The following is a 27,285-nucleotide window of genomic DNA, read 5'->3' on the forward strand; positions in this document are numbered from 1 at the left end:
CATTGCCCTCGTCTTCTATGGTAATTCACCCTTCCATGGCTTTACTTCCCTCTACCCATGATCACTGAAATTGGGGTGGCATCACCCATGTCCCTCCTTACTAAGACTCCTCCAAAACACCTTATGTGGACCCAACAAGAGCCCACCAACAAAACCTGTCTGAGCCAATTATCCCAGTAGGCCTCTGCGAGAATTAGGAACAATAAGACCCACTCAATATTTTTCACACAGGGCACATCTACTCCCCTTCTGCCAGTTACAGACTCTCACTCTGAAGGCATCTGGTGACTTTCTCCTATCATTCAGTTCACTGCACAGACTCTCACCCTCCGCAGGAACTATACTTGAACCATATGCCCTCCTCACTACCAATTTCCCCCAGATTGGTTGGGAAAAAATAAAGAAGGAAATACCCCTCACCCTCGGGGCTCCCCAAGGGGTGATGCCCTCTGATGTTGCCCCTTCAGTGGTGACCCCGCCGGCAGCAGTCCCGCCGCCCAAGGGCAACTGGGCTTATATGTCTCCTGACCTAGCCAGGAGCTGATGAAGAAGCTGCAAGATTAAACTTCAGCCTCTCTCTAGAGCCAGGGTCAGGCAGTGTGTCCCAGTTCTTGCAGCACTTACCAGGGACATCAGCTGTCTCAAAAAACAGCAGCCCAGAGGAGCAAGCGGCAAGCACTCAGATGCTCAGAGACTCACATATTGTTAAGGCAGTCCTGGATGAAAGTCAGCGGTCAGATAGAAAACGATTTCCTTTTTGCTTTGCTCATCATAAGCAGGACATGGTGCTCCTTGGCCCAACAGTGATGGGCTTTAGCACAACATACTTGAGATTCTTCTCTGATTCTACCACCTGCCTATTCCTCTAATAATGGCCACTGTCATGGCCCTCCTGAGAATTCTGATTAGTACAATGAGTGGGAGGAAGAGGCCATGGAACAGAGCCTTCCTACTCAAGTCTCTGACTTAGAACTGGGCTCCTTCATTGAGACTCTTCTCTGGAAGTCTTGCAGGACCTCTCTTGGCTTGGGGAGGAGGTGAGATGGGCCATCCAGTGCTGGGGAGGCCCCTTCTCTGCTAGGGGAGGAGTAAAGCCAGGCATTTTCTTCGAGGCAACAGCAGCACCTGAAGAGGCAGGAGCAGACCCAGCTCCCAAGAAAGAGTACCTGGCTTCAGACTAGGAGCTCCCAGCAGGACCGGCATTCTCACAAGTAGCTGGACTGATGGTTGGAACAACTTCATGCTCCTGTGCAGTCTCAGATTGCAGCTCCCGGTCATCAAATCCTGACTTCACCAGAAAGTGTACTGACCATGACCGGGGGGGTGGGGGTCACAGATACCTCCCCTATTTCAAAACCTCCAGCGTGAACCATAAGGGCCAAAAAAACAAATTCAAGGGTGTTACTGCACTGTGCATTGGGCTGATGACCACTAGAGACAGCCCTATTAACGTCTTAAAGTTAAGATTTATATGTTGCTTTTCCAAAACAGTTCAAAATGTTTACACCATCGAAAATACAAACAATAATAGAATCAACAATAAAATGGCTAACAATATTCTCAAGTAGCAGTTAGCAGCAGCAGCAGCAACAACAACAAAACACCTTGGGGAGGGGAAGGGGAGTCCAAAGAAAAAGGAAGTGTTTACATATTTCCTAAAATACAGTTAGAGGGCAGCTCAAATTTTGATGCTGTTTCTTGTGGCAACTGTTATGTATTGCAGGACCTAATTAGATATATGGAATAAGGAGGAGCGATACCTTAAGAGACATCAGTTTATTATAGGTGTTTATTATATGTAGGCTAAAGAAATTACAATTAAATACAAACAAAATATAATAATCCAAAGGCCGGAAGGTAAGAAAAGCAACACACTCTTAAAAACCTGGGAAAATTAAGGTCTTTACCTGCCATCCTGAGTTCCACAGATGGGACGCAACCACTGAAAAGTTCCTCTCTTTGGTAGCCACTCACTGCACCTCAGATGGTGGATGCAGCAGCAGGAGGCCCTCTTCTCAAGTTCTTCCTCAGCAGGTACATATGGAGACAGGCTTCAAGCCTATGCTATTGCAGGTTTGGTGATACAAAGCCAAGTCAGCCTCCTCATACATGGTCAACTCATGGATGGTTATAATTTTATTATGAACTAATTTGATATTCAACAGCAATAACAGGGCTGAGAGGCAGGCTGGCAGAACAACCATGAATGCTGAGGTTGGAGGACAGGCTGGTGAGAGAGAGATCACACGAGTGACCCTTGTCCCCTCATCTGACCTCCCCCTACCCATAATAACTAATATACCCATATATTTACAAAGAAAGGCTTTTAGGGCAGATAGTATTGAGTCTCTGCATCTGTTTTCAGGAACTAAACATTGCCCCACTTCCTTAAAATGGATCTTTAGTGTTGTGGCACCTATCCTTTAGAATTCCCTCCCCTTAAATATTAGAAAGGCACCATCTCTGTTATTTTTTCAGCGCCTACTGAAGACCTTTTAAGTAGAGGCCTTATCCCAGTCTGCGTCTGTATTGGAATTGCTTTTTAAGATGTTTTCAAAGTTTTTTAAGAAGATGCTTTCTTGTAATATGTTTTTAAGGATTTTTTTCCCCATATGTTTTAAAGTCTTTTGTTTTTAAGGTGTTTTAAAGTGCTTTTAGTGTTTTTGTTTGCCGCCCTGGACTCCTGGGAGGAAAGGTGGGATATAAATTTAATTAATAAATAATAAATAGTAAGTGTACCATACACATAACTAGAGGACACAGACCCTGTCTTTCTCTCTCTCAAAAATCTAGTGGAAAACACTAGAACCTTTATATTCCTTTTTAGGTTTATCTAAGATAGGATATAATATTGCATTCATGTCTCCAGCCAAAATAATCTCTGCATTTGCAAACTCTGTTCATTTTTTAAAAAATTATGCCTGATTTTCATCATATGTATATTATGCACATATATGATAAGCACTATTATTTATTTATTTATTTAAATTTGTATTCCACCCTTCCTCCCAGCAGGAGCCCAGGGTGGCGAACAAAGCACTAAAAGCGCTCTGGCCCCCTGCTTGCTCCATTCGTCAACCCCCACTGCCTTGTCACACTCCAATTCTCCTCCATTCCCTCAGATACACTCACTGCCCTCAGCAATCCACTTGACTTGTCTCTTCCTCTGCTGCCTCTGCTTCACATCTCTACTGCCTTGCTCCATCCCAGACAAACACTGCAACCATGCAGTGCACCTAGGCAGCACATTGGCCTCCCACTAGACTATCACTGCCCAGTGCTACCACCTCCCTTGGACATACTCCACTGCTGCATAGCCTGCACACTGGACAGCCATCTGCTCACCCACGCAGGCTGCCACTGCTTTGTAACCACCATAACTAGGCGACTTGCTTCCTCGCCAAAGCTGCCACCACTGCTCTGCCCGCTTGCCGAGACAAGCGGTGGTAAGCAATGCAAGCAGTGTGTTGGGGAGCCAGAATTATTCACACTGCAGTATGAAGTGCCAGCTGTCTGGTGCTGCAAACTGCAGCATAATGCTTACATTTACATTATATTACTTCCTAACTGTTAGAGACATACGACAATGGAACCAATTACCTAGAGAGGTAGTGGGCTCCGACACTGGAGGCATTCAAGAGGCAGCTGGACAGCCATCTGTTGGGAATGCTTTGATTTGGATTCCTGCATTGAACAGGGGGTTGGACTCGATGGTCTTATAGGCCCCTTCCAATTCTACTATTCTATGATTCTATTATTTTTATGTATGTATAGAATATATATAATAACATTTACATTTGACAATGGAAATCTTCCTTCTGAGTTTGCAGGTTGATTCTTAACTTACCATACTGAACCTTTCAGATAAATTGGTACTTCTCTTGACTTTTTTGGGCATCAGGCTACATATTTCTCAAAAATTTGTTTTTTAATTAATTTTTCATTTCCTTTTTTAATATGTGTTTCTTGTAAACTTAAAATGCCAGCATTTTCATTTTTGCAAGCAGTTTTTTCTTTCTGGTACATTATTAATTTTGATATGTTCACTGAAAGCCCTTTATTTTGTCCATCTTGGATACTCTGTTATTATCTTAAACAATTCACTAAATCTTTCTCCACAGCCACATCAGTTTTTACTCTGTAACATTACATTTTATCTTTCTCTTGAATCCGTATTTATTTGTCCTCTGGTTCTACCTGTCCTTATTCATTTTCTTTCCCTCTTCTTGTCTCATTTAGTATTTCTAACAATTGTCTCTTTTCAGTGTTGCTAACTATAGCCCACTACTTATCTATTCAAACATTTAATGATCCCATTCCTCATCTATACAAAATTTTATTTTCTTGTAAACAGAGTAAAAAAACGATGCTCTCTTCTTCACCTCAGTGTCAGGGTGCACATCTGCAAGTATATCAGTTTCTTTACCACCAATTTTCAGACTTGTGCCAGCTCATATTTTTAAAAATAATTGCTTCTTTCACTCTGAGGTTTACAAATTTAGCATAAATGTCTGTCAAGTTTGTTTTTCACTGCTTATCTAGAACTGATTCTTTCAGCCTTTTCAAAACTAATTTCACATTCCTGATCTGAGCCTAGAGATGTGAAGGCCTAGGAAAAAACCTGGAAAAACCTTTTTTCTGTTTTTCCCCCCTAAAGCCTTTTTGTGTGTGTTTTTTCCCAAAAATGTGAAATATTTGGACTATGTCATGTAAAAGGGTATACCAGCTTGTTTCAATCTGGGCAAACATAGAAGTTTATGATAAATATAATTATGATGAATTAAAAGAAGCAGAAACTGTTAGTGAAAGCTCAGAAAATGAGACTGATTTCATGTAATATTCAGCAAAGTATTCAGTCTTGGCTTCTGCCCTCTTTTCCTTAGCTCTTTTTATGAATATTAATTTATTTATTATTTGATTTATATCCAGCCATTCCTCCCAGCAGGAGCCCATGTGAAATAAATGCGTTGTGTCTGTTTGACACTGTGGAGGACTAGAGGAGGCATAATAATTTCTAGAATTCATTATTTGTTTTTTTACTGTAACATTGATGGTTAATCCTGTTTTTATTGTTTTTTCCTGCTCCTCAAAAACTGGCAAAACAAAAAAGATAGGAGGTTCTTTACAGTTCAGCAGCTTGTAGCTCCATTTATAACTTTTTTAAAAAAGGACATTAATTTGTAATTATTTTTTGAATAACCTGTACTTTTAAATATATCAAACATGATAATTTAATGGCAAACCCAGTTAAACATGATACATTTCGTGTTCCTAAAGTAACAAAGTGACCTGTTCTGTAAAAGATGCTAAAAAGAATTGCATATTTTTAATTTCCCCCAAAATTTCCATTTTTCCAGACATTCCCCTCCAAAAATGTTTTTTTCCATGGCTAAAAAATTTCTGGACATTTTGCATCTCTAACTGAGCCTAAAAATTCTTCAAAGATATCCTCAAGAAATTCTATCAAACTATCTCCTATTTTTTTTTCTGGAATTCTTTTCAGTTTGATGTTACATTGACGTTTCAGAATCTAACAACTCTATGTGTCCTTGTAGTTTTTCAGCATTGTTCAACACTATTTTCTTCAGTAACAGTTCTCCTCAATATCTTTAAACTTATCAGAGATTTGCTTTTGTTTTTCAGTTTTAAATATTAACTTCCTTTTCCATAACCTCTGGCGGTGTTTGAGAGAATTCTATTTGTTCAATCGTTGTTGTTTAATCTGTTGCTCTTGTTTAAATCTGGTTATTCTGTCCCCTTTCTTTCAACCTTATTTCTATGCTTTTCTCCCTTTTTCCTTCTCATATTTCTTTAATTTGCTTGCAAATATTTCCCCTTATCATCCACTCTTATTTATAATACCACCACCTCCTCTACTTTTTTCCTAGCTGGCACTTTGTAATACTCTTCTATTTTTCCTTATTACCCCCCCCAATCAAAATTTTAAACATGTTACATTGTTTAATTTTAGATATGGGAAAAAATGACCTCATTTAAACGTAGATCACCAGGAACATTCTTATCTAACCTAAATTTGGCAGCATCTAGGATAGATAAGCAATACCCAAAGTAGTAATATTTTCTTCATAGTCTTCAAAAAGCATGTAGTTCCAGATAATTTGTACTCAAGTCATTAATAATTCAGGATCACGTAATAGAGATTCAGCTTATCATTCAATATCTTAAAAGTCTTAACGTCAGTTATTAATTGTTTGGTTTCAAAATAAGTTTACAACAAAAATCTCTATTTTTATGGAGTCTTTTTGGCTGTTCATTTTCTCCATTACTGTTCAAAGAAAATCAAAAGAAATAAGTGGAGATAGTCATGGAGATCTTGGTTAAGTTTAGACAATCCACTTTCTGTTTTCCTCAGCTGTATTGTTCAGTTAAGTTTGCTGATTTTCAAGGTCTTCTTGTTGGCACTAACTTGAAAACAGTGGTGTCTGATTAGAGACTCTTGAACATTCAAGGTTATCTGTTTCTTCACCTGTAACTCAGAGAATTTAAAGTGATCTCATCCAGTTAATGTTTTTTCTGTATACTTGCTTTAACTAGCTGTAGTTATAATCCTCTCTCAATAACAAAAAAGCCTGTGGAAAATAAATTTAAACAGACAGTTAACTTCTGTGCTCCATTTCTGAAGTGAATAAATGTTAAATTCTCATGTGGACACACTTCATATTAACTTTATTAATAATCTTCCAAAGGTTAAGTACAGCTGTTTCAGTTGCCTTTTTCTGGTTTAAAAAAAAATGGAATTCGGACATGTTATTTTTCAGCAGTAGTGTAGTGGCAAATTTGGAAGTCCAGGGTCACTTCATGAGTCACAAGGATTGGCCTCATAGGCCAAATTTGACAGGTGATTGTGGCACCCACCTATTAATCACATGACATCATTATCCAACCCACTTATCAAAACCCCTTGCAGGAGGTTCCCAAGCCACAACATCCTGCTAGCATTCAGGTTCTTGGAAATCGTTGCACATGGGGTGATGCTAGCTCAGTGCTCAGCATTTCCCAAAGCACCAAACATAAAGCTAGCAAAGTAGTTGTTTCTCAGGGACAAAGAAGCTGGTATTTTATAGACATTGCTGCCTGCTAGAAAGGTACCTCTCACAGCTGATCTGCAAAAAGCAGGTTTCTTCCCCCTGCATTTTGCATATCAGCCGAAAGAAGGACTTCTCTCTCACCCATGATGCCTGTAAAATACAAGTGGCATTGCTTGAAAAGGGTTTGTTTGTCCTTGCACAGACTCACTGCAGCCAAAATGGAGGGTTCATGGGAAGAAAGAGAAAGAGGGCTAAGAAAAGTGGGTCGGGAGTGAGGTGGCATTTCCTCAAAGAAGGGGGCAAGGGAAGGCTGAAGAAAGGGAGAAGGAAGGCTGCCTGTAAAATACAAGGGGAATTGCTTGTAAAATAGTTCTTTTTTTCTCGATTGTGCTTTTGGCAGATTGTCTGTGAGAAAGTGGAGGGGGGAGAGAGAAAGAGCCTCACGGAGAGTGTGGGACAACAAAGGCCTAAGAGGGATGAGGCTGCCTGTATTTTACAAGGGGAAGAACTTGCTTTTTGTAGATAAGCTGTGAGAAGGAGTTCTGTCTTGTGCAGTAGTGTCTGTAAAATACCCCCACTCTTCTTAGCCCTTTGTCTTTCTCCCCCCCCCTCCTCTGCTTTCTCTCAGACAATCTGCAAAAAAGCACCATAGAATAGTGGTATATTGGTCCCGGTTCACTGGTGGACTTTGTCCTGTTAGTTTTTTGTGAGACGGGTCGCAGGAGTCCCTTCCCTTCAGCCTCACTTGGCCCTTCAAGTGCACAGGAATTGTCTGGCAGAGGCTGCTGCTGCTCTTGGCCACACTTGCCGAGCTGTAGGAGTTGCTGGTAGGTAGCAAGCCTCTAAGGCAGGAAAAGAGGGGTCGGAAGGAGAGAGTTTTGCTTGCATACCTAAGGAGAAGGAAGAGGTGCCATTGAGCACCCATGACTTTTTCTCAAGGGCTTACACACAGCGTTCGCATACCTAGAGAGGTCCAGATATGTGGGTAAGCAAAGTGGCAGCAGTGGGGGGGTGTCATGGGTGGAAAGGATAAGCCTCCTTCCTGTCCTGCACCCTTCCTTTCTCAGGGAGAAACTGCCTTTTGTATGTTTCTTCATCCTTGGAGCAATCGAGGGGTCTGTGGATTCCCAGAAGTTGAGCTGAAAATAGGCTTGCAAGGGGAAGGTGAGTTAAAGCCAGAGGTGGATCCTGGAAAAGGGGGAGGGGAGAAAGAGAGGTGGGGGAGAGGAAAGATTAGTATTGAATTGGGGGGTTTTGTGGAGGTTTCAGATGATTCAAAGGCACACATGACAATTTGTGTGAGGGTTTTGGATGTAATCCTAAGCACAATTGTTCTGGGAGTAAGTCTCATTGAACTCAGTGGAGTTTACTTCTGAGTAGGCATGTACAGACTCACACCATTATAAATATATATATGCTGTGGGGAAAAGAGAGAAATACTTTTTTTCTTCCTTCCCTCATAAGAGTGCGTGTGTGATTTATATATTGTAGTATTTATAGCTCACCTTTCCTCCAAGCAGCTCAAGGTTCTACCCCTTCCCATTTTATCCTCGCAACACTCTGGTGAGATAGTCAGGCTAAAGAGATGGTGACTGGCCCAAAGTCACTGGGTGAGCTTTCTGGTAAAGTGAGGACTGGACCCTGGTCTCCCAGGTTTTTGTCTACTGTTCTAACTGATCAGATCCTCAGAATCCCAATTGGGTCACGTTTTAAAAATGGACTACTAGTGGAAAATAGGGGCTGTCCCTAGTAAACCATTTTACAGTGTAATGCATATACTGTACACGGAGCTCTAATATCTAGAGAGATCCAGATATGCGGGTGAGTGTTTGTGTGTGTGTGTGTCAGTCAGAAGACAGATCTGATCCTATTGTTTGATCTTGAGGCGATTTACAGATTACAACCAAGGATTTCTGATTCCCAACTAACAGTAGCAAAAACAAAAATGCTCTCCCCCACATCCTAAAGTATACCACTGAAATGAAAGAACCCTGGGATGAACAGGACTTGAATTTTATGTGGAGCTCTCTTGATTCAGCTCTGGGACTCAGAACCAGGGGTGTAGTCATCTGGGGTCTCAGGGGGTCTTACATCCCTTACTTTTTTGGGAGCAGGGTCCCAGCAGGCTTCCTGTGCCTCCAGCATCCTTTGAGGCAAGCAGCATGAAAGGGGAGCGTGTTAGCCACTAAGAAAATTCTTCTAACATGCTTCCTTGTCCTTTCCTGGTGACTGGAGCCAATGAGAGTGAAAGACTCTTCTTAGCAGCTAACACTCTCCCCTTTCATGCCGATTGGTTCTGTCGTTGTGGAAGAAGGCAGTAACAAGGATCTCATTCTCAACCCAGTAGCAAAAAATGGGGAGGCTGTGACTAACATTTGCCACTATGCTACTCCCATTGAGGGAGAAAAACATGCTTTGCAAGCAATGCACCTTGCATTTTACAAGCAGCCTTCCTTCTTTTCAGCCTGTCTTCCTTCTTCCCCTTCTCTGTGAGAAAACGCTGCTTTGCCTCACTCTTAGCCCCCTCCTCCCTCCCCCTCCCCAGTGTGGCTGTCTTCACCTCCCCTTCTTTTTAGTAAAGTTCTGATGCAAACCCCATCATAAATCAGGCTTGGCTGTCCCTCCTCAGTAAACTTTCCTCTCTTAATACCTGTTGACTCCCTCCTCATGTTTCTCTCCTCCCCACAACAATAGATGGTGGGAGCCAATTAGCATGCAAGGAGAGTCATACAGACTGCTGATTAGCTGTAGTGACTCCTGACCTTGCTGGATTCTCAGGCTCTCCTAAGGCAAGAGGAAAGGACGTAGCTTTTAAACGCAAGCATACACTCTTTGGGAATTGCAATATTTTGATTGGCTGTAGAGACAGACAGAGGGAATCTTGCAGGGGGCAGGCTGCAAAAAAAAGTAACAGAGCTGCATCTCGGAGCATTCCCCCAGGAAAACATACGTGTTTTTAACTTATGCCTGGGTTCCGGTCTTCCATCTGATTGAGGCAGTATCTCAAAATCTTCATCTTTCAGACAAGGCAAGAAAAGCAGTATACTGATGAAACAGGGGGATGAGGTTCAGTGGCTCCCCTCTTGAGTTTGAACTCACCCTGCCTTCTTCTGAGGCCTTGCATTCTGTCCAGTCATTCCTTAAAGGAGCCTGGACCTTAGAATTTGGCAAGTGGTAAGTGGAAGTGGCAGCTGTCAAAAGCTGCAAGGCAAGCAGCTCTCCCCACCATGGGTTTCCTGTTTTAAGGAGACTCCATTCTCCTTCCAATTCTTCTGCCTATTGGAACTGGGAATTCACCTCGAATTGGGTATTTGCATGTCTGAGGGGAGATAGAGAGGAGTTCCTTGAGGATGCTAGGATGTACCTGCCTTTGGCTCATCTGCTAATCTTCCTTCCGTCTGTGCTCCAATGGCAAAAGCAGAAGAGGAGGAAGGGGAGAGATTTTACGCAGATGTACAGGAAGCAATTGATCATATACCAAAACAAGATGTTCTGATAATCATGGGGGACTGGAATGCAAAAGTAGGAAACAGAGAAGAACTAGGAATTGTGGGGAAATGGGGCTTAAGAGAAATGAAGCAGGAGAGAGAGTTATTGAATTCTGTGAAGCCAATAATTTATTTCTTGCAAACACATTTTTCGAGCAACTGAAAAGAAGTGCTTACTGAAATACACGTGAACATCACCAAATGGTCAATACAGGAATCAAATTGATTATATAATTTGTAGCAGAAGATGGAGAACTTCCATACTTTCTGCGAAAACAAGACCAGGAGCAGACTGCGGTACAGATGATGAACTGGTAATATTGAAAATTAAATTAAAGCTAAAGAAGAACAACAAAGCAATCATAATGCCAAAATGCAATTTAAATAATACCCCAGAAGAATATAAAGAATATAAATAAGGAACAGATTTGAGGCTTTAAATTTAGTTGACAGAGAACCAGAAGAACTATGGACTAAAGTCAGAGATATTATTAGGGAAGAATGCAAAAAGACAATACCTCTAGTTAAAAAGAGAGAAAGACCTCAGTGGATGACTGACAAAACTCTTAAAATGGTTAAAGATAGAAGGAAAACAAAAGGAGACAGAAATACGGTTAGAACCCTAATTGCAACATTATAATGACTAGTACATAGGAACAAAGAGAACTATTACATTATTGTATAGAAATAGAAGAGGACAACAAAAAAGGTAGAACAAGAGCCCTATTCCAAAAGATTAGAAAAGTTAAAGGGAAATTTAAACCAAGAGTAGGGATGTTGAATAATCAGCAGGGGAACACACTGACTGACCAAGATAAAATAAAAGGAAGATGGAAACAAAACATTGAAGAACTCTATAAAAGAAATGCAAGCTGACCCATTCATTCATGGAGGAACCGTATGATGGAGAACCAGAAATTTTGGAATGTGAGGTGAAAGCTGCTCTTAAAATACTTGGAAGAAACAAATCACTAGGAATAGATGGCATATCAATAGAGTTGCTACAAGCTACCGAGACTGAGTCTGTCCAAAGTTTGACAAAAATCTGTCGACAAATATGAAAAAGAAAACAATGGCCCACAGACTGGAAGCATTCAATATACATCCCGATTCCAAAGTCAGGAGATCCCAGGGGATGCAGTAATTATATATTTATTTATTATTTATTTATTGCATTTGTATACCGCCCCATAGCCGAAGCTCTCAGGGCAGTTTACAACAATTAAAATCATTAAAAACACATTTTTAAAAAGCAATTTAAAAACACATGCTAAAATGCCTGGAAGAAGAGGGAAGTCTTGACCTGGTGCCGAAAAGATAACAGTGTTGGCGCCAGGCACACCTCATCAGGGAGATCATTCCATAATTTGGGGGCCAACACTGAGAAGGCCCTCGCCCTTGTTGCCAGCCTCCCAGCTTCCCTCGGAGTAGGCACCCGCAGGAGGGCCTTTGATGTTGAGCGTAGTGTATGGGTGGGTTCGTGTCAGGAGGTGCATTCCATCAGGTATTATGGTCCCAAGCCGTGTAAGGCTTTGTAGGTCAAAACCAGCACCTTGAATCGAGCTTGGAAACATACAAGCAGCCAATGCAAGTGGGCCAGAATCGGTTTTAAATGTTCGAACCGTCTGGCCCGTTACCAATCTGGCTGCTGCATTTTCCACAAGCTGCAGTTTCCAAACCGTCTTCAAAGGCAGCCCCACGTAGAGTGCATTGCAGTAATCTAACTTGGAGGTTACCAGAGCATGGACAACTGAAGCCAGGTTATCCCTGTCCAGATAGAAGCGTAGCTGGGCCACCAACCAAAGTTGGTAGAAGGCACTCTGTGCCACCGAGGCTACCTGAACCTCAAGTGACAGAGATGGTTCTAGGAGAACCCCCAAGCTACTAACCTGCTCCTTCAGGGGGAGTGTAATCCCATCCAGGACAGGTTGGGCATCCACCATCCGGTCAGAAGAACCACCCACTAGCAGCATCTCAGTCTTGTCTGGATTGAGCCTCAGTTTATTAGCCCTCATCCAGTCCATTGTCGCAGGCAAACACCGGTTCAGCACATTGACAGCCTCACCTGAAGAAGATGAAAAGGAGAAATACAGCTGCGTGTCACCAGCATACTGATGGCAATGCACTCCAAAGCTCCGGATGACCGCACCCAACGGTTTCATGTAGATGTTGAACAACATGGGGGACAGAACTGACCCCTGCAGAACTCCATACTAGAGAGTCCAGGGTGCCGAGCAATGTTCCCCAAGCACCACCTTCTGGAGGCGACCCGCCAAGTAGAAGCGGAACCACTGCCATGGAGTCCCTCTCACTCCCAACTCAGCCAGTCTTCCGAGAAGGATACCGTGGTCGATGGTATCGAAAGCCGCTGAGAGATCAAGGAGAATCAACAGAGTCACACTCCCCCTGTCTCTCTCCCGACAGAGGTCATCATACAGGGCGACCAAGGCTGTTTCTGTGCCAGAACCAGGTCTGAAACCTGACTGAGATGGATCCAGATAATCGGTCTCATCCAAGAGCCCCTGGAGCTGGCCTGCAACCACTCATTCAAGAACCTTGCCCAGGAATAGAACATTTGCCACTGGCCTATAGTTATTAAGATTTTCTGGGTCCAGGGACGGTGTCTTCAGGAGTGGTCTCAGCCAGGGACCACCCCCTCTCGCAAAGAGGTATTAATCACTTCCGTGGCCCAGCCAGCTGTTCCATCCCTGCTAGCTTTTATTAGCCAAGAAGGGCAAGGATCCAGCACAGAAATGGTTGCACGAACCTGTCCAAGCACCTTGTCAACGTCCTCAAGCTGTACCAACTGAAACTCATCCAAGAAATCAGGACAAGGTTGTCCTCTGGATATCCCACTTGATTCACCTGCTATAACACCGGAGTCTAAGTCCTGGCGAATGCTAAAGATTTTATCCTGCAAGTGCCTAGCAAATTCATTACAGCAGGCCTCAGATGGTTCTACCATGTCCTTGGGGCCAGTGTGTAATAGCCCCCAGACAATTTTGAAGAGCTCCGTTGGGTGGCAAATTGATAATTTGATAGTGGCAGCAAAATACTGGTTTTTTGCTGCCCTCACTGCCCCTAAATACAGCTTACCATATGCACTTATCAGTGTGTAATTGCATCCACCAGGAGTTCATCTCCATCTGCCCTCAAGCCGTCTCCTATATTGTTTCATCGCTCTCAGCTCTGGGGTATACCATGAAGCCGTACAAGCTCTACACAGGAGGGGGCGCTCAGGAGCAATCATGTCAACCACCCAGGTCATTTCTGTATTTCACAGTTCAACCAGGGTTTCGACAGGAGCACCAGCCCTATCAGCTGGAAAACTCCCCAGAGTCCTTTGGAAACCATCCGGATCCATTAGTCTTTGGGGCGGACCAACTTAATAGGTCCCCCACCCTTGCAGAGGGGAAGAGCCGTTGTAACTCTAAACTTCAGCAAGCAGTGATCTGTCCATGACAGAGGGACTGATGGAAGGTCCCCCCACATTCAGATCACCATCTCCTTGTCCAGTTGCAAAAACCAAGTCTAGAGTATGCCCTGCTACATGTGTTGGGCCAGTGGCATATTGGGACAGTCCCATGGTTGTCATGGAGACCATGAAATCCTGAGCTGCCCCAGATAAGGTGGCCTCAGCATGGATGTTGACATCCCCCAGAACTAATAGTCTGGAGGATTGCAACATTACACCCGAGACCACCTCTGTCAGCTCAGCAAAAACTATAGCTTTAATATCCTATGCAAGTAAAGTAATGCTCAAGATTCTACAACAAAGGCTCTTACCATATATGGAGCGAGAAGTGCCACATGTCCAAGCTGGATTTAGAAAGGGAAGAGGTACCCGAGATCATATTGTAAACATACGTTAGATAATGGAATGGACCAAGGAATTTCAGAAGGAGATCACCCTGTGCTTTATAGATTAAAGCAAAGCCTTTGTCTGTGTAGATCATGAAAAAACTATGGAATGCTTTAAAAGAATGGGGGTGCCACAGCATCTGATTGTTCTGATGCACAACCTATACTCTGGACAAGAGGCTACTGTAAGGACATAATATGGCAAAACCGATTGGTTCCCAATCAGAAAGAGTGTGAGACAGGGGTGTATTTTATCACCCTATTTGTTTAATCTATATGTAAAACATATACAAAAAGTTGGATTAGACCAAGATGCAGGAGGTGTGAAAATTGGAGGAAGAAATATTAATAATTTAAGATATGCAGATGATACCATACTACTAGCAGAAACCAGTAATGATTTAAAATGAATGCTGATGAACGTTAAAGAGGAAAGCACAAAAGCAGGACTACAGTTGAACATCAAGAAGACTAAAGTAATGACAACAGAAGATTTACTTAACTTTAAAGTTGTCAACAAGGACATTGAAGTTGTGAAGGATTATCAATATCTTGGCACAGTCATTACCAAAATGGAGACAATAGTCAAGAAATCAGTAGAAGGCTTGGACTGGGGAGGGCAGTTAAGAGAGAACTAGAAAAGGTCCTAAAATGCAAAGGAGTACCACTCAACACTAAAGTCAGGATCATTCAGACCATGGTAGTCCTGATCTCTGTGTATGGATGTGAAGTTGGACAGTAAAAAAAGCGGATAAGAGAAAAATCCACTCCTTTGAAATGTGGTGTTGGAGGAGCGCTTTGCGGATACTATGCACTATGAAAAAGACAAATAATTGGGTGTTAGAACAAATTAAATCAGAGCTATTATTAGAAGCTAAAATGATGAAACTGAGGTTATCATACTTTGGACACATAATGAGAAGACATGATTCACTAGAAAAGGCAATAATGCTGGGAAAAACAGAAGGGAGTAGAAAAAGAGGAAGGCCAAACAAGAGATGGATTGATTCCATAAATGAAGCCACAAGATCTGAACAGGGTAGTTTATAACAGATGCTCTTGGAGGTCACTGATTCATAGGGTCGCCATAAACACCTACAGTAGAATAAAATTTTCTTTTAAAATGTATTCAGAAATTACTGGGTGAAGTTGCTCCTATTTAGTGTGCAAGCGAGCCATACCCTTTCAAGATATTCCATCCCCGTCCCCCAACAGTCAGGCAGCATTCTGTGATCACTGAACATGCTCAGCCCTCAATGGTCTGTTTTGAAGGTTTGCACCATCTCCTTTCAGGTTTTTTTCCAAAATATTTTTTGTACATCTTGCAAACCTTGAGTTTTTCTCAAGCCTGCTGAGAAAGCCTGTTGTGGATGGTGCTGTTTTGGCTACATAAGGATAGGTACTTCAAGAAAGAACTATTACAATGGTGATTATGCAGCTGCCATTCTTTTCTTGATTGGAACACTTAATATTTATCAGTCAATACCTGCACCTTTATAAACCTGGTACAGAAGCATGAAGACTAGAAAAGTCTTTAAAAGTTGATTGAAAAATTTGCCTTGCCACATCATACCTGTTCCCCATTGTGGCCAGCACAGAAACAGTCCTCAGCTCATAGGTTAAAAACATTATGTAGGATCCACCTGAAAAAAAGGCATATACAAGTTCTAAATATATTGCGTAGCTCAAACATTATTGCAAGTCAAACGATGCCAGCATTCAAGTCATTGATTATAAACAATTCAGTTTGCAATAATCAGAGCAAAAAGACTCATGTTGTTAAATAAGATACTCTAGGTTCATTTTAACATATACAGGGGTGGGTAAACTTTTTCCTCTCAAGGGCCATATTCCTTTATGGGAAACCTTCTGAGGTCCACATGCCAGTGGTGGGTTGAACAATGAATGTAAATTGTATCTTTTTTCTACACACGCTCACCCCTCTCCTCCATCTAGGGAAACAGAATACATTATCAGAGTTCAAGGACATATTTCAACACCCATGGGGGTGCAAAGCAGGGCCAGTAGGGTTTGGCTGGGGAGCGAGGGCCAGATAGAGAGACTTGGCGGGCCATTTTCATCCCCCTGGCCTGAGGTCCCCCCCCCAATATAATGAAAAAATGTAAATATAGTTTGACTCTCCCAGTCCTCCATGGAATGTTCTTGTGTAGAATGTCATACATTCTTCTCCCAAGACTTTCTTCTTCTCCCAGGCATTTTAGCATGTGTTTTATATTGTTTTAAATTTTTAAATTGTGCTTTAAATTATTTTTTAAAAGATGTATCTTAAATTGTATTTGTTTTTAGTTACTGTAAACTGCCCAGAGGGCTTCAGCTATGTGGAGGTATACAAGTATAATAAATAAATAAATAAATAAAATACCACCTTTTCATGCATCATCAGTTGTCATTAGAGAAGCATGTTTTCTCATTTAAGTTGAATAAACCACTTCTACCCCTGCAAAGCTTTCTTGGTCAGTGGCTGCCAAAAATGCTGGCTGGTTGTATATGCATGCCTGGTTCTCTGGAATGTCCTAGGAAGGACTGCCATTGTTCAACCCGGTGTGCTTTTAGGAGAGAGACTGATTATAACCTGATTGTATAAATTTTAATGTCCCAGCTACGTAGAATGAGCAGCATTCAGAGTCTTAGCTTTTCTACAGAGCACGTTTTCCACTTCTCCTGGTTTTTCTCCTCTAGCTTAGTCTTACTGTTTAAGCTAATTATATAAAAGTGTTCTCTTATGATATTTATGAGTCATCACTCTGTCTGAAGGTACCTTGAAAGATCTACATCAGGAAAACAAAAACCTATGATCAGAGTTCAGTCTTGAAGACACAGAGGGCTTTCTAAGAGCCAAGCAAAGTCACCCACCATTATATGATTAAATAAAATAATTAACAATATTTATCATTACACCATTATTCCAATCATTATTGAAGAATGAGCAGGGGTTCCCAAACTTTGGTCCGTGGACCACCAGTGGTCCTCAAGCTTCATTCAGATGCTGCACAAGTATGACTTGATTTGTGGTTGAAAATGGGAAATGGCACAACCTATTCATATTATTTTTAATTGTACTTTTATTGCATATTTTACTATGTTTTATTTAATCATACCACAATTTGAATTCTATGAAATTACAATTGCAACAACAAGCAGAAAAGTTTAGTCCATCAAGACCATCAGCAATTTTCAAGTGTTCTGTGGTAACCACTCATCTACAACTTTTATTGATTTATTTAAATTATTTATAGCCAGCTCTTCATTGTTCTCATAATCCCAGGGCAAGAGACAACATTAAAATACATTAAAAATATTTCATTTAAACGAAACTTAGATAAAAACTATATCAACCAGGCAAGGAACACCACTGCCAACATTGCTTAGTTTTGGCATCTTTCCAACTGATTTTGATACTCTTCCAGCAAGTTTTGGCATCTTTCTACCCGAAAAAAAGCTTTCATATTATTGTGGACATACACAGGTGGGTTTTGAATGTAAGGATATTTAAAGATACTGACCATATTGTATCTGTTGTTCTTGGCCTGACGTTTTAAGCTTCTGTTTTAAGCACTGGAAAGCTAATGTGGGATAATGGGTAGGGTTGGACTGGGACCTGGAAGACCAGGGTTCAAATCCCCTCTTGGCCATGAGGCTCACTGGATGACCTTAGGCTACTATCTGTCTCTCGGCCTAACCTACCTCACAGGGTTGTTGTGAGGATAGAATCAGAAGGGGGAGAACCATGTTTGGATTCCACCTTGAGGTCCTTGGAGGAAAGGTGGTATATAAATGTAAAAATAAATAAATAATTGTGTTTCAAGTCTTGTGCGTGGTCTGTACGTGTTCTTCTCCACTTCCATGGAAATAAGGATTGTGTTCTATTACTAACTTCTGTACTTTGGCTAACACTCACCTAGGATAGCATGGCTGATATTTTGTGTGACTGACTAAACAGGCTGAAAGGAAGGCTATAAATACTAGGTGATATCCAAAGAACCATAAAATAGCAGAGTTGGAATGGTCCTATAAGGCTATTGAGTCCAACCCCCTGCTCAATGCAGGAATCCAACTGAAAGCATACCCATCAGGTATCTGTCCAGCTGCCTCTTGAATACCTCCAGTGTTGAAGAGCCTACCACCTCCCTAGGTAATTGGTTCATTGTTGTACCGCTCTAACAGTTAGGAAGTTTTTCCTGACGTTCAGTTGAAATCTGGCTTCCTGTAACTTGAGCCCATAATTCCATGTCCGGAACTCTGGGATGATTGAGAAGAGATCCTGGCCCTCCTCTGTGTGACAACTTTTCAAGTACTTGAACAGTGCGATCATATCTCCTCTAAGTCTTCTCTTCTCAAGGCTAAGCATGCCTAGTTCTTTCAGTCTCTCCTCATAGGGCTTTGTTTTCAGTCACTTGATCATCCTTGTTGCCCTCCTCTGAACCTGTTCCAGTTTGTCTGCATCATTCTTAAAATGCAGTGTCCAGAACTGAACGCGGTACTCAAGATGAAGCCTAACTGGTGCTGAATAGAGGGAAATTAGTACTTCACGCAGTTTAGAAATTATATTTTTTGTTAATGCAGCCTAAAATAGTATTTGCCTCTTTTGCAGCCACATCGCACTGTTGGCTCACATTCAGCTTGTGATCAACAACAATCCCAAGATCCTTCTTGCATGTAGTATCGCTGAGCCAAGTTCTTGATAAATCAGTTTGGTTTCTAGTAATCACTGCATTGTTGTCAAGGTGCTTACAGCTTGACCGCTTTATCATCATCTCCAGAAGTACCTTAGGGATTGATGTCAGGCTGATTGGTCTGTAGATCCCAGGTTCCTTTATTCCCTCTTTGAAGATAGGGACAACATTATCCCTCCTCTAGTCATCCAGCACTTCACCCATCCATGATTTCGCAAAGATAATAAGACAGTAGTTCCCAGAGTTCTTTAGCCAGTTCCTTCTAGGATGCAGTTGATCGAGGCCCTGCAGATTTGAACTTATTCAAAGTGATTAGGTATTCCTTTGTCTATTTGTCTATCAGTCTCAACCTGCGATCCTGCCCCTTCAACTTCATGTTTGCCAGGTGGGTTATAGACCCTCTCGTAGAAGAAGACTGAGTCAAAGTTGGAATTGAGTGCTTCTACCTTTTCTTTGTCATCTGTTATTTTGCCGTCCTCAAAGAGTAGCTGTACCACCATTTCTTTTCTTTTCTCTGTCTTTTTTGTTGCTTTTAGCAACATAGAATCCAACTAAGTCATTATTATTATTAGTCATACAGAACATCCATGGAAGTCCATTGATTTCAACAGGTCTCCTCTGAGCAGGACTAACACTAGATCTCACTCATGGTAAACTGGACCTAATCTTGGAATAGAAGAATTTTAGTTGCCCACTCTTGTGCAAACATGTTTGGTTACTGGCATTTTCAACTTTTTTCTGACTTTTTTTTAAAATCACAATTGGGTTTTCATAGTTTTGGATAAATGCCACTGATCAAAAAGCCACATCTGTACTGATATTTATCTATAAACACAGAATCTTTGAGTAATCAACTGGGAAGTAGGGTCCTGACTTGACTATTTCTTATTTGGCCATAACTTTTGCTATTAGTAATATCCTATAAAAAAGTACATTCAAACTTTGCCTTGAGGATTATGTGTGACTGACAGTAGCAGTAAGATGAATGAGTACAAGTGTTGGAGAATTTTGTATTTCTCCTGTGGGTTCTTTTGTTGGGGGTCCTTGAATAAACATTTTGAAGACACAGGCTTGCAGCAAAAAGGTAGGCTGGATGACAAGTGTACACCCTCTGAGTGAGTGGAGAACTGCCCCATAGCACTGGTTGCCTGGGTTTTTTATACATTTCAGGACAAAGACTTTAGCATCTACCAATCAGGATTTAACACATAAGAATGACATAAACATGACAGTATTACACAGGCATTTGCACAGGTACTTTGTACTTTCTGCATCATGTTCTAGTGAATTTGGTGTTCTAATGAATTTGGCAATGTTCAGTACTTCACATGAAAGTACGTTTTTCACAGTGAGCTAAGCACTCCCACTAATGAGCAAAGAAATTTAGTTACTTATTTTATTACTGCAATTCTTTCTACATCTTAGGGATACCGAGATATTCAGCACAGTGTTATCAGTTGTTTAGAGTACAAGTAGTTCCAAACAAACCAGCATGGTCAGGAGAGACGGCTCCAAAGAGAAAAGGGTCTGGCTTCCTACTAAACTATTAAAATGTTATGAACCTTTATAGCTTTATAGAAGAATACATTTTGCTTATTGTTTATGTATATTGAATTCCCCATTACAAGAACATATTGCTTGCTTTTAGTAAATGAGAAGCTCTTAAAGGCAGAAAATATCAGTGGGTAAATTAATATTTAATTTATTAATTATCATTATTTATGAATTCATATTCTTCTTCTTACTAGTTGGTGTTGTTCGTTGTCCAATTTGTGGCCAGGAATGTGCAGAAAGACACATTATTGATAACATCTTTGTGAAGGATACTACTGAGGTTCCTAGTAGTACAGTGGAGAAGTCAAATCAGGTGAGTGTGTATGTTCAGTGGTTTTTGGATTTCCTGAGCTGTCAACTGTAGTCTTTTCTTGACTTAGTACTGTGTATATAAGAAAAATGTTCTTGCAAAAAATGTACTGTATTGTAGCTATCATCTAGGAAATGAAAGTGTGGAATGATGAGGAAAGGATTTTTAGTATTTGAAATTACTGAGGTTTAAGATTTGCAGCTCACAGAGAAAATATAGTTATCAAAGGGTAGTAGCGAATATTGCAATATGTGAAGATGCATTATTTGGAAGAGGAGTGGGAACTACTTTACCTCAAGAGCCACATTCCCTCATGGACAGCCTTCTGGAGACCACATGGCAGTGCTGGGTAGGGCCAGAGGCAATACTGGGTGGAGCAATGGATGTGACTCTTACCTTTCTACAATAGGCTACATTCCAGCCACACAAAAGTCAACAGTTTCTACCATTGCAATGTTAGAGAAGCCTGCCAAGTAAGTGTACATGTGGGTGAAAAATCTGAATGTCTGATTTCTGTTCCTCCCTCGACTTCTATTATGTTTAGCAATGATGCTACTGAAAGTGAATGTAATGGTTTATTTCAATAGGCACATTTTATGTTTTTCCTTCTGCCAGGTTTGTACAAGCTGTGAAGACAATGCAGAAGCCAATGGTTTTTGTGTGGAGTGTGTTGAGTGGTTATGCAAAACCTGTATACGAGCTCATCAAAGGGTGAAATTCACAAAGGATCATACTGTCAGACAGAAAGAGGAAGTATCTCCAGGTAAAAATTGTTTCACTTAATGCTTAAATCTACTTAATGCATTTTTGTCAAGTGCTTCAGATGGATATATATGTATTGGTTTTTATTCTTTTTAGTTGTCACTTTCACCTCAGGTTTATTTACTGGAATACATGGTGTCCAGCTTTACAGCAAATCAAAGCAGGGAGACCACTGGTATGGTTTTAGCTCATCCTATAGCTATATGCCACTCAGTCCTTATGCATATTTTCTTAGAAGTAAGTTCATTTCCGTAGGGTTTGCTGCCATGTAAATGCGCATAGGTTTTTGCAGGCTTAGGTGCTCAAAAAAGTGCAGTTAAGTTCCTAATAAACATATTAGAACAAAAGTGTCTTTCAATAGATAGATATTCAATAGATATTAACCATGGTCATTAGATATTAACCATGGTCACCAGGCTTAGAGGTGAGAATCTCCCTGGATCTAGAAGTTTTAGAAAACTACAGTCTCTTAATATTCCCTTCTTGGGCAAGGTGATTGAGAGGGCGTTGGTGAGGCAGCTGCAGGTATGCCTGGAGGAAGCAGATTAAGTATCTAAACCCATTTTAGTGTGGCTTCAGTCCTGATTTTAGCACTGAAACAGCCTTGTTTGTCCTGATTGATGACCTGTATTGGAGGAGAGATAGGGGGAGTGTGACCCTATTGGTTCTGTTTGGTCTTTCAGTGTCTTTCAACACCATTAACCATGGTGTCTTCTGAAATAACTTTGGGGGAGGTGAGGTGTTGGATGGTTCCTCTCCTACCTTCAGGTTCATTACCAGAAAGTAATATCAACAGAGTGTTGCTCAATGTGATGTTTCATTTTACATGTGTTGCTATAAGCAGTTAAACTGGTAATGTTTTGAATGGGTTTGTATTACAGTAAATATGGTATGGAGAAAGAGATGGAGGGAGTGTGAGTGAGTTGGAATGTTGAGGAATGCTGTGTGCTGATTAACTGAGTGAATGGGGGATGGTGTGTTTATCTGTGTGTGTGAGAGTTGTGAATTAGATGTAGGGCAGAGATCTTGAGGGAGAGAGAGTTGCATTTTGAGGGAGGTGATTATGCAGATAGGATAGGTAGGATTGTTTTCTCTCTGAGAAGATTGTGACCCGTGTAACATAAATGAAACCAGTGAACATCTGCTTGTGATCACACACTTTTGGAATCTAAGTATTGAGTAAACTTGTTTATATTTATTACATTTGTTAACTAAATAAAATCCATTTGTTTTAACACATGCGTGATTCTTGGCCTAGTTACACATAGAACACGTTTTGCTGTGACTGATGACAAAGCTAGTACAGTAAGTTGGCATAAGGTGAATAAGGGTGGATAGAGTTATTTATGGTGGCAGCGAAACACCCACTAGAGAGAAAGAGTTACTGGTATCAGAAGAACAAACCATAACTGGGATCTTTAGAGACTGTAAAGCATCCAGAAGGTTTGAAGTTTACTGTTACCAGGGCAGTTTGTAAGCAAAGGCTGGGAGGAAGAAAACAAAATCACTAGAAACAGCTTTGCTTTACTCCTAGCATGGGAAGAAAAATATCACTACCTCTTCAAGGTAGAGTGTCAATAGGGAGATACAACACTCCGCTCTTTGGCTTTTGAGCTGTGGGGTCCCTCAAGGTTCCATTCTGTCTCCTATACTATTTAACATCTATATAAAACCATTGGGAGCTGATATCTGGGTATTTGGAACATGGTTCCATCAGTGTGCTGATGACACACATCTCTATCTTTCCATTGCATATGAATCAGGAGAGGGTTTGCAGGTGTTGGACCACTATCTGGAAGCAGTGATGAGCTTTTTGGACAGGGACCAATAAACAGGCTGAATCCTGGTAATATGGAAGTGCTTTCGGTGGGTGGTTCCAATGTCCAGGAATAAGGTGGATGACCTGTTCTAGGAGGGTTTTCACTTCCCCTGAAGGAACCGGTTTGTAGTCTAAGAGTGCTCCTGGAATCCAATCTGTCACTGGGATCTCAAGTGGCTTATGTGACTAGGAGTGCATATGTGTAGCTTAGGCTGGTTCATAAGCTATGGTTGTTCCTAGACTGGGATAACTTGGCCTTAGTTGTCCATTCTCTGTGACTGCTGTAAGGTGCTCTACATGTGGCTTCCCTTGAAGACAGTCTGGAGGTTGCAGCTGGTGCAGAATGTAGCTACTAGGTTGGTAAGTGGGCTAGCCTGATTGGACCATATGTCACCAGTCTTGAAAGCACTGCACTGACAGCTAGTGAGTTACCAGGCCCAATTCAGGGTGTTCATACTAGAATGCAAAGTCCTAAACGCCTTGGGACTCAAGTACCAAAAAGAACATTTCCCCCAGTACCAACCATCTCAGACCCTATAATCGACCAAGGAGGCTCTGTTGGTGATGCCACCTCTGGGTACTTCGCAATTGACATTAAGAACATAAGAACATAAGAAGAGCCTGCTGGATCAGGCCAGTGGCCCATCTAGTCCAGCATCCTGTTCTCACAGTGGCCAACCAGGTGCCTGGGGGAAGCCCGCAAGCAGGACCCGAGTGCAAGAACACTCTCCCCTCCTGAGGCTTCCGGCAACTGGTTTTCAGAAGCATGCTGCCTCTGACTAGGGTGGCAGAGCACAGCCATCATGGCTAGTAGCCATTGATAGCCCTGTCCTCCATGAATTTGTCTAATCTTCTTTTAAAGCCATGCAAGCTGGTGGCCATTACTGCATCTTGTGGGAGCAAATTCCATAGTTTGACTATGCGCTGAGTAAAGAAGTACTTCCTTTTGTCTGTCCTGAATCTTCCAACATTCAGCTTCTTTGAATGTCCACGAGTTCTAGTATTATGAGAGAGGGAGAAGAACTTTTCTCTATCCACTTTCTCAATGCCATGCATAATTTTATACACTTCTATCATGTCTCCTCTGACCCGCTTTTTCTCTAAACTAAAAAGCTCCAAATGATGCAACCTTTCCTCGTAAGGGAGTCGCTCCATCCCCTTGATCATTCTGGTTGCCCTCTTCTGAACCTTTTCCAACTCTATAATATCCTTTTTGAGATGAGGCGACCAGAACTGTACACAGTATTCCAAATGCGGCCGCACCATAGATTTATACAACGGCATTATGATATCGGCTGTTTTATTTTCAATACCTTTCCTAATTATCGCTAGCATGGAATTTGCCTTTTTCACAGCTGCCGCACACTGGGTCGACATTTTCATCGTGCTGTCCACTACAACCCCGAGGTCTCTCTCCTGGTCGGTCACCGCCAGTTCAGACCCCATGAGCGTATATGTGAAATTCAGATTTTTTGCTCCAATATGCATAATTTGACACTTGTTTATATTGAATTGCATTTGCCATTTTTCCGCCCATTCACTCAGTTTGGAGAGCTCTTTTTGGAGCTCTTCGCAATCCCTTTTGGTTTTAACAACCCTGAACAATTTAGTGTCGTCAGCAAACTTGGCCACTTCACTGCTCACTCCTAATTCTAGGTCATTAATGAACAAGTTGAAAAGTACAGGTCCCAATACCGATCCTTGAGGGACTCCACTTTCTACAGCCCTCCATTGGGAGAACTGTCCGTTTATTCCTACTCTCTGCTTTCTGCTTCTTAACCAATTCCTTATCCACAAGAGGACCTCTCCTCTTATTCCATGACTGCTAAGCTTCCTCAGAAGCCTTTGGTGAGGTACCTTGTCAAACGCTTTTTGAAAGTCTAAGTACACTATGTCCACTGGATCACCTCTACCTATATGCTTGTTGACACTCTCAAAGAATTCTAATAGGTTACTGAGACAGGACTTTCCCTTGCAGAAGCCATGCTGGCTCTGCTTCAGCAAGGCTTGTTCTTCTATGTGCTTAGTTAATCTAGCTTTAATAATACTTTCTACCAGTTTTCCAGGGACAGAAGTTAAGCTAACCGGCCTGTAATTTCCGGGATCCCCTCTGGATCCCTTTTTGAAGATTGGTGTTACATTTGCCACTTTCCAGTCCTCAGGCACGGAGGAGGACCCGAGGGACAAGTTACATATTTTAGTTAGCAGATCAGCAATTTCACCTTTGAGTTCTTTGAGAACTCTCGGGTGGATGCCATCCGGGCCCGGTGATTTGTCAGTTTTTATATTGTCCATTAAGCTTAGAACTTCCTCCCTCTCGTTACCACTATTTGTCTCAGTTCCTCAGAATCCCTTCCTGCAAATGTTAGTTCAGGTTCAGGGATCTGCCCTATATCTTCCACTGTGAAGACAGATGCAAAGAATTCATTTAGCTTCTCTGCAATCTCCTTATCGTTCTTTAGTACACCTTTGACTCCCTTATCATCCAAGGGTCCAATTGTCTCCCTAGATGGTCTCCTGCTTTGAATGTATTTATAGAATTTTTTGTTGTTGGTTTTTATGTTCTTAGCAATGTGCTCCTCAAAATCTTTTTTAGCATCCCTTATTGTCTTCTAGCATTTCTTTTGCCAGAGTTTGTGTTCTTTTTTATTTTCTTCATTTGGACAAGACTTCCACTTTTTGAAGGAAGACTTTTTGCCTCTAAGAGCTTCCTTGACTTTGCTCGTTAACCATGCTGGCATCTTCTTGGCCCTGGCGGTACCTTTTCTGGTCTGCGGTATGCACTCCAGTTGAGCTTCTAATATAGTGTTTTTAAACAACTTCCAAGCATTTTCGAGTGATGTGACCCTCTGGACTTTGTTTTTCAGCTTTCTTTTTACCAATCCCCTCATTTTTGTGAAGTTTCCTCTTTTGAAGTCAAATGTGACCATGTTGGATTTTCTTGGCAATTGGCCAGTTACATGTATGTTTAATTTAATAGCACTGTGGTCACTGCTCCCAATCGGTTCAACAACACTTACATCTCGCACCAGGTCCCGGTCCCCACTGAGGATTAAGTCCAGGGTTGCCGTCCCTCTGGTCGGTTCCATGACCAACTGGTCTAGGGAATAGTCATTTAGAATATCTAGAAACTTTGCTTCTTTGTCATGACTGGAACACATATGCAGCCAGTCTATGTCCGGGTAGTTGAAGTCACCCATTACTACCACATTTCCTAGTTTGGATGCTTCCTCAATTTCATATCTCATCTCCAGGTCTCCCTGAGCATTTTGATCAGGGGGACGATAGATCGTTCCCAGTATTAAGTCCCTCCTGGGGCATGGTATCACCACCCACAACGATAAAGGTAATTGGTTCCACTGTCGTATGGCTCTAACAGTTAGGAAGTTTTTCCTGATGTCCAGTCGAAATCTGGCTTCCTGCAACTTGAGCCCATTATTCTGTGTCCTGCACTCTGGGACGATCGAGAACAGATCCCAGCCTTCCTCTGTGTGACAACTTTTCAAGGACTTGAAGAGTGCTATCATATCTCCCCTCAGTCTTCTCTTCTCAAGGCTAAACATGCCCAGTTCTTTCAGTCTTTCCTCATGGGGCTTTGTTTCCAGTCCCCTGATCATCCTTGTTGCCCTCCTCTGAACCGTTCTAGTTTCTCTGCATCCTTCTTGAAGTGCAGAGACCAGAACTAGGCTCAGTATTCAAGATGAGGCCTAACTAGTGCTCAATAGAGGGGAACTAATACTTCATGCGA

General features: G+C 41.7%; 1 protein-coding gene across 2 annotated transcripts in view; it reads left to right on the forward strand.

Moving 5' to 3' along the window:
* Nucleotides 1-27,285, forward strand: part of TRIM24 (tripartite motif containing 24) — a 116,910-nt gene that overhangs the window by 22,475 nt on the left and 67,150 nt on the right. For both annotated transcript variants that reach the window (XM_061638819.1, XM_061638820.1), the window contains exons 2-3: nt 20,841-20,959; nt 21,572-21,719. In XM_061638819.1, the coding sequence (XP_061494803.1) occupies nt 20,841-20,959; nt 21,572-21,719 (267 nt within the window). The remainder of the gene's footprint in view (nt 1-20,840; nt 20,960-21,571; nt 21,720-27,285) is intronic.

Source organism: Rhineura floridana, chromosome 8, assembly GCF_030035675.1.
Source record: "Rhineura floridana isolate rRhiFlo1 chromosome 8, rRhiFlo1.hap2, whole genome shotgun sequence".
Classification (NCBI taxonomy): Eukaryota; Metazoa; Chordata; class Lepidosauria; order Squamata; family Rhineuridae; genus Rhineura; species Rhineura floridana.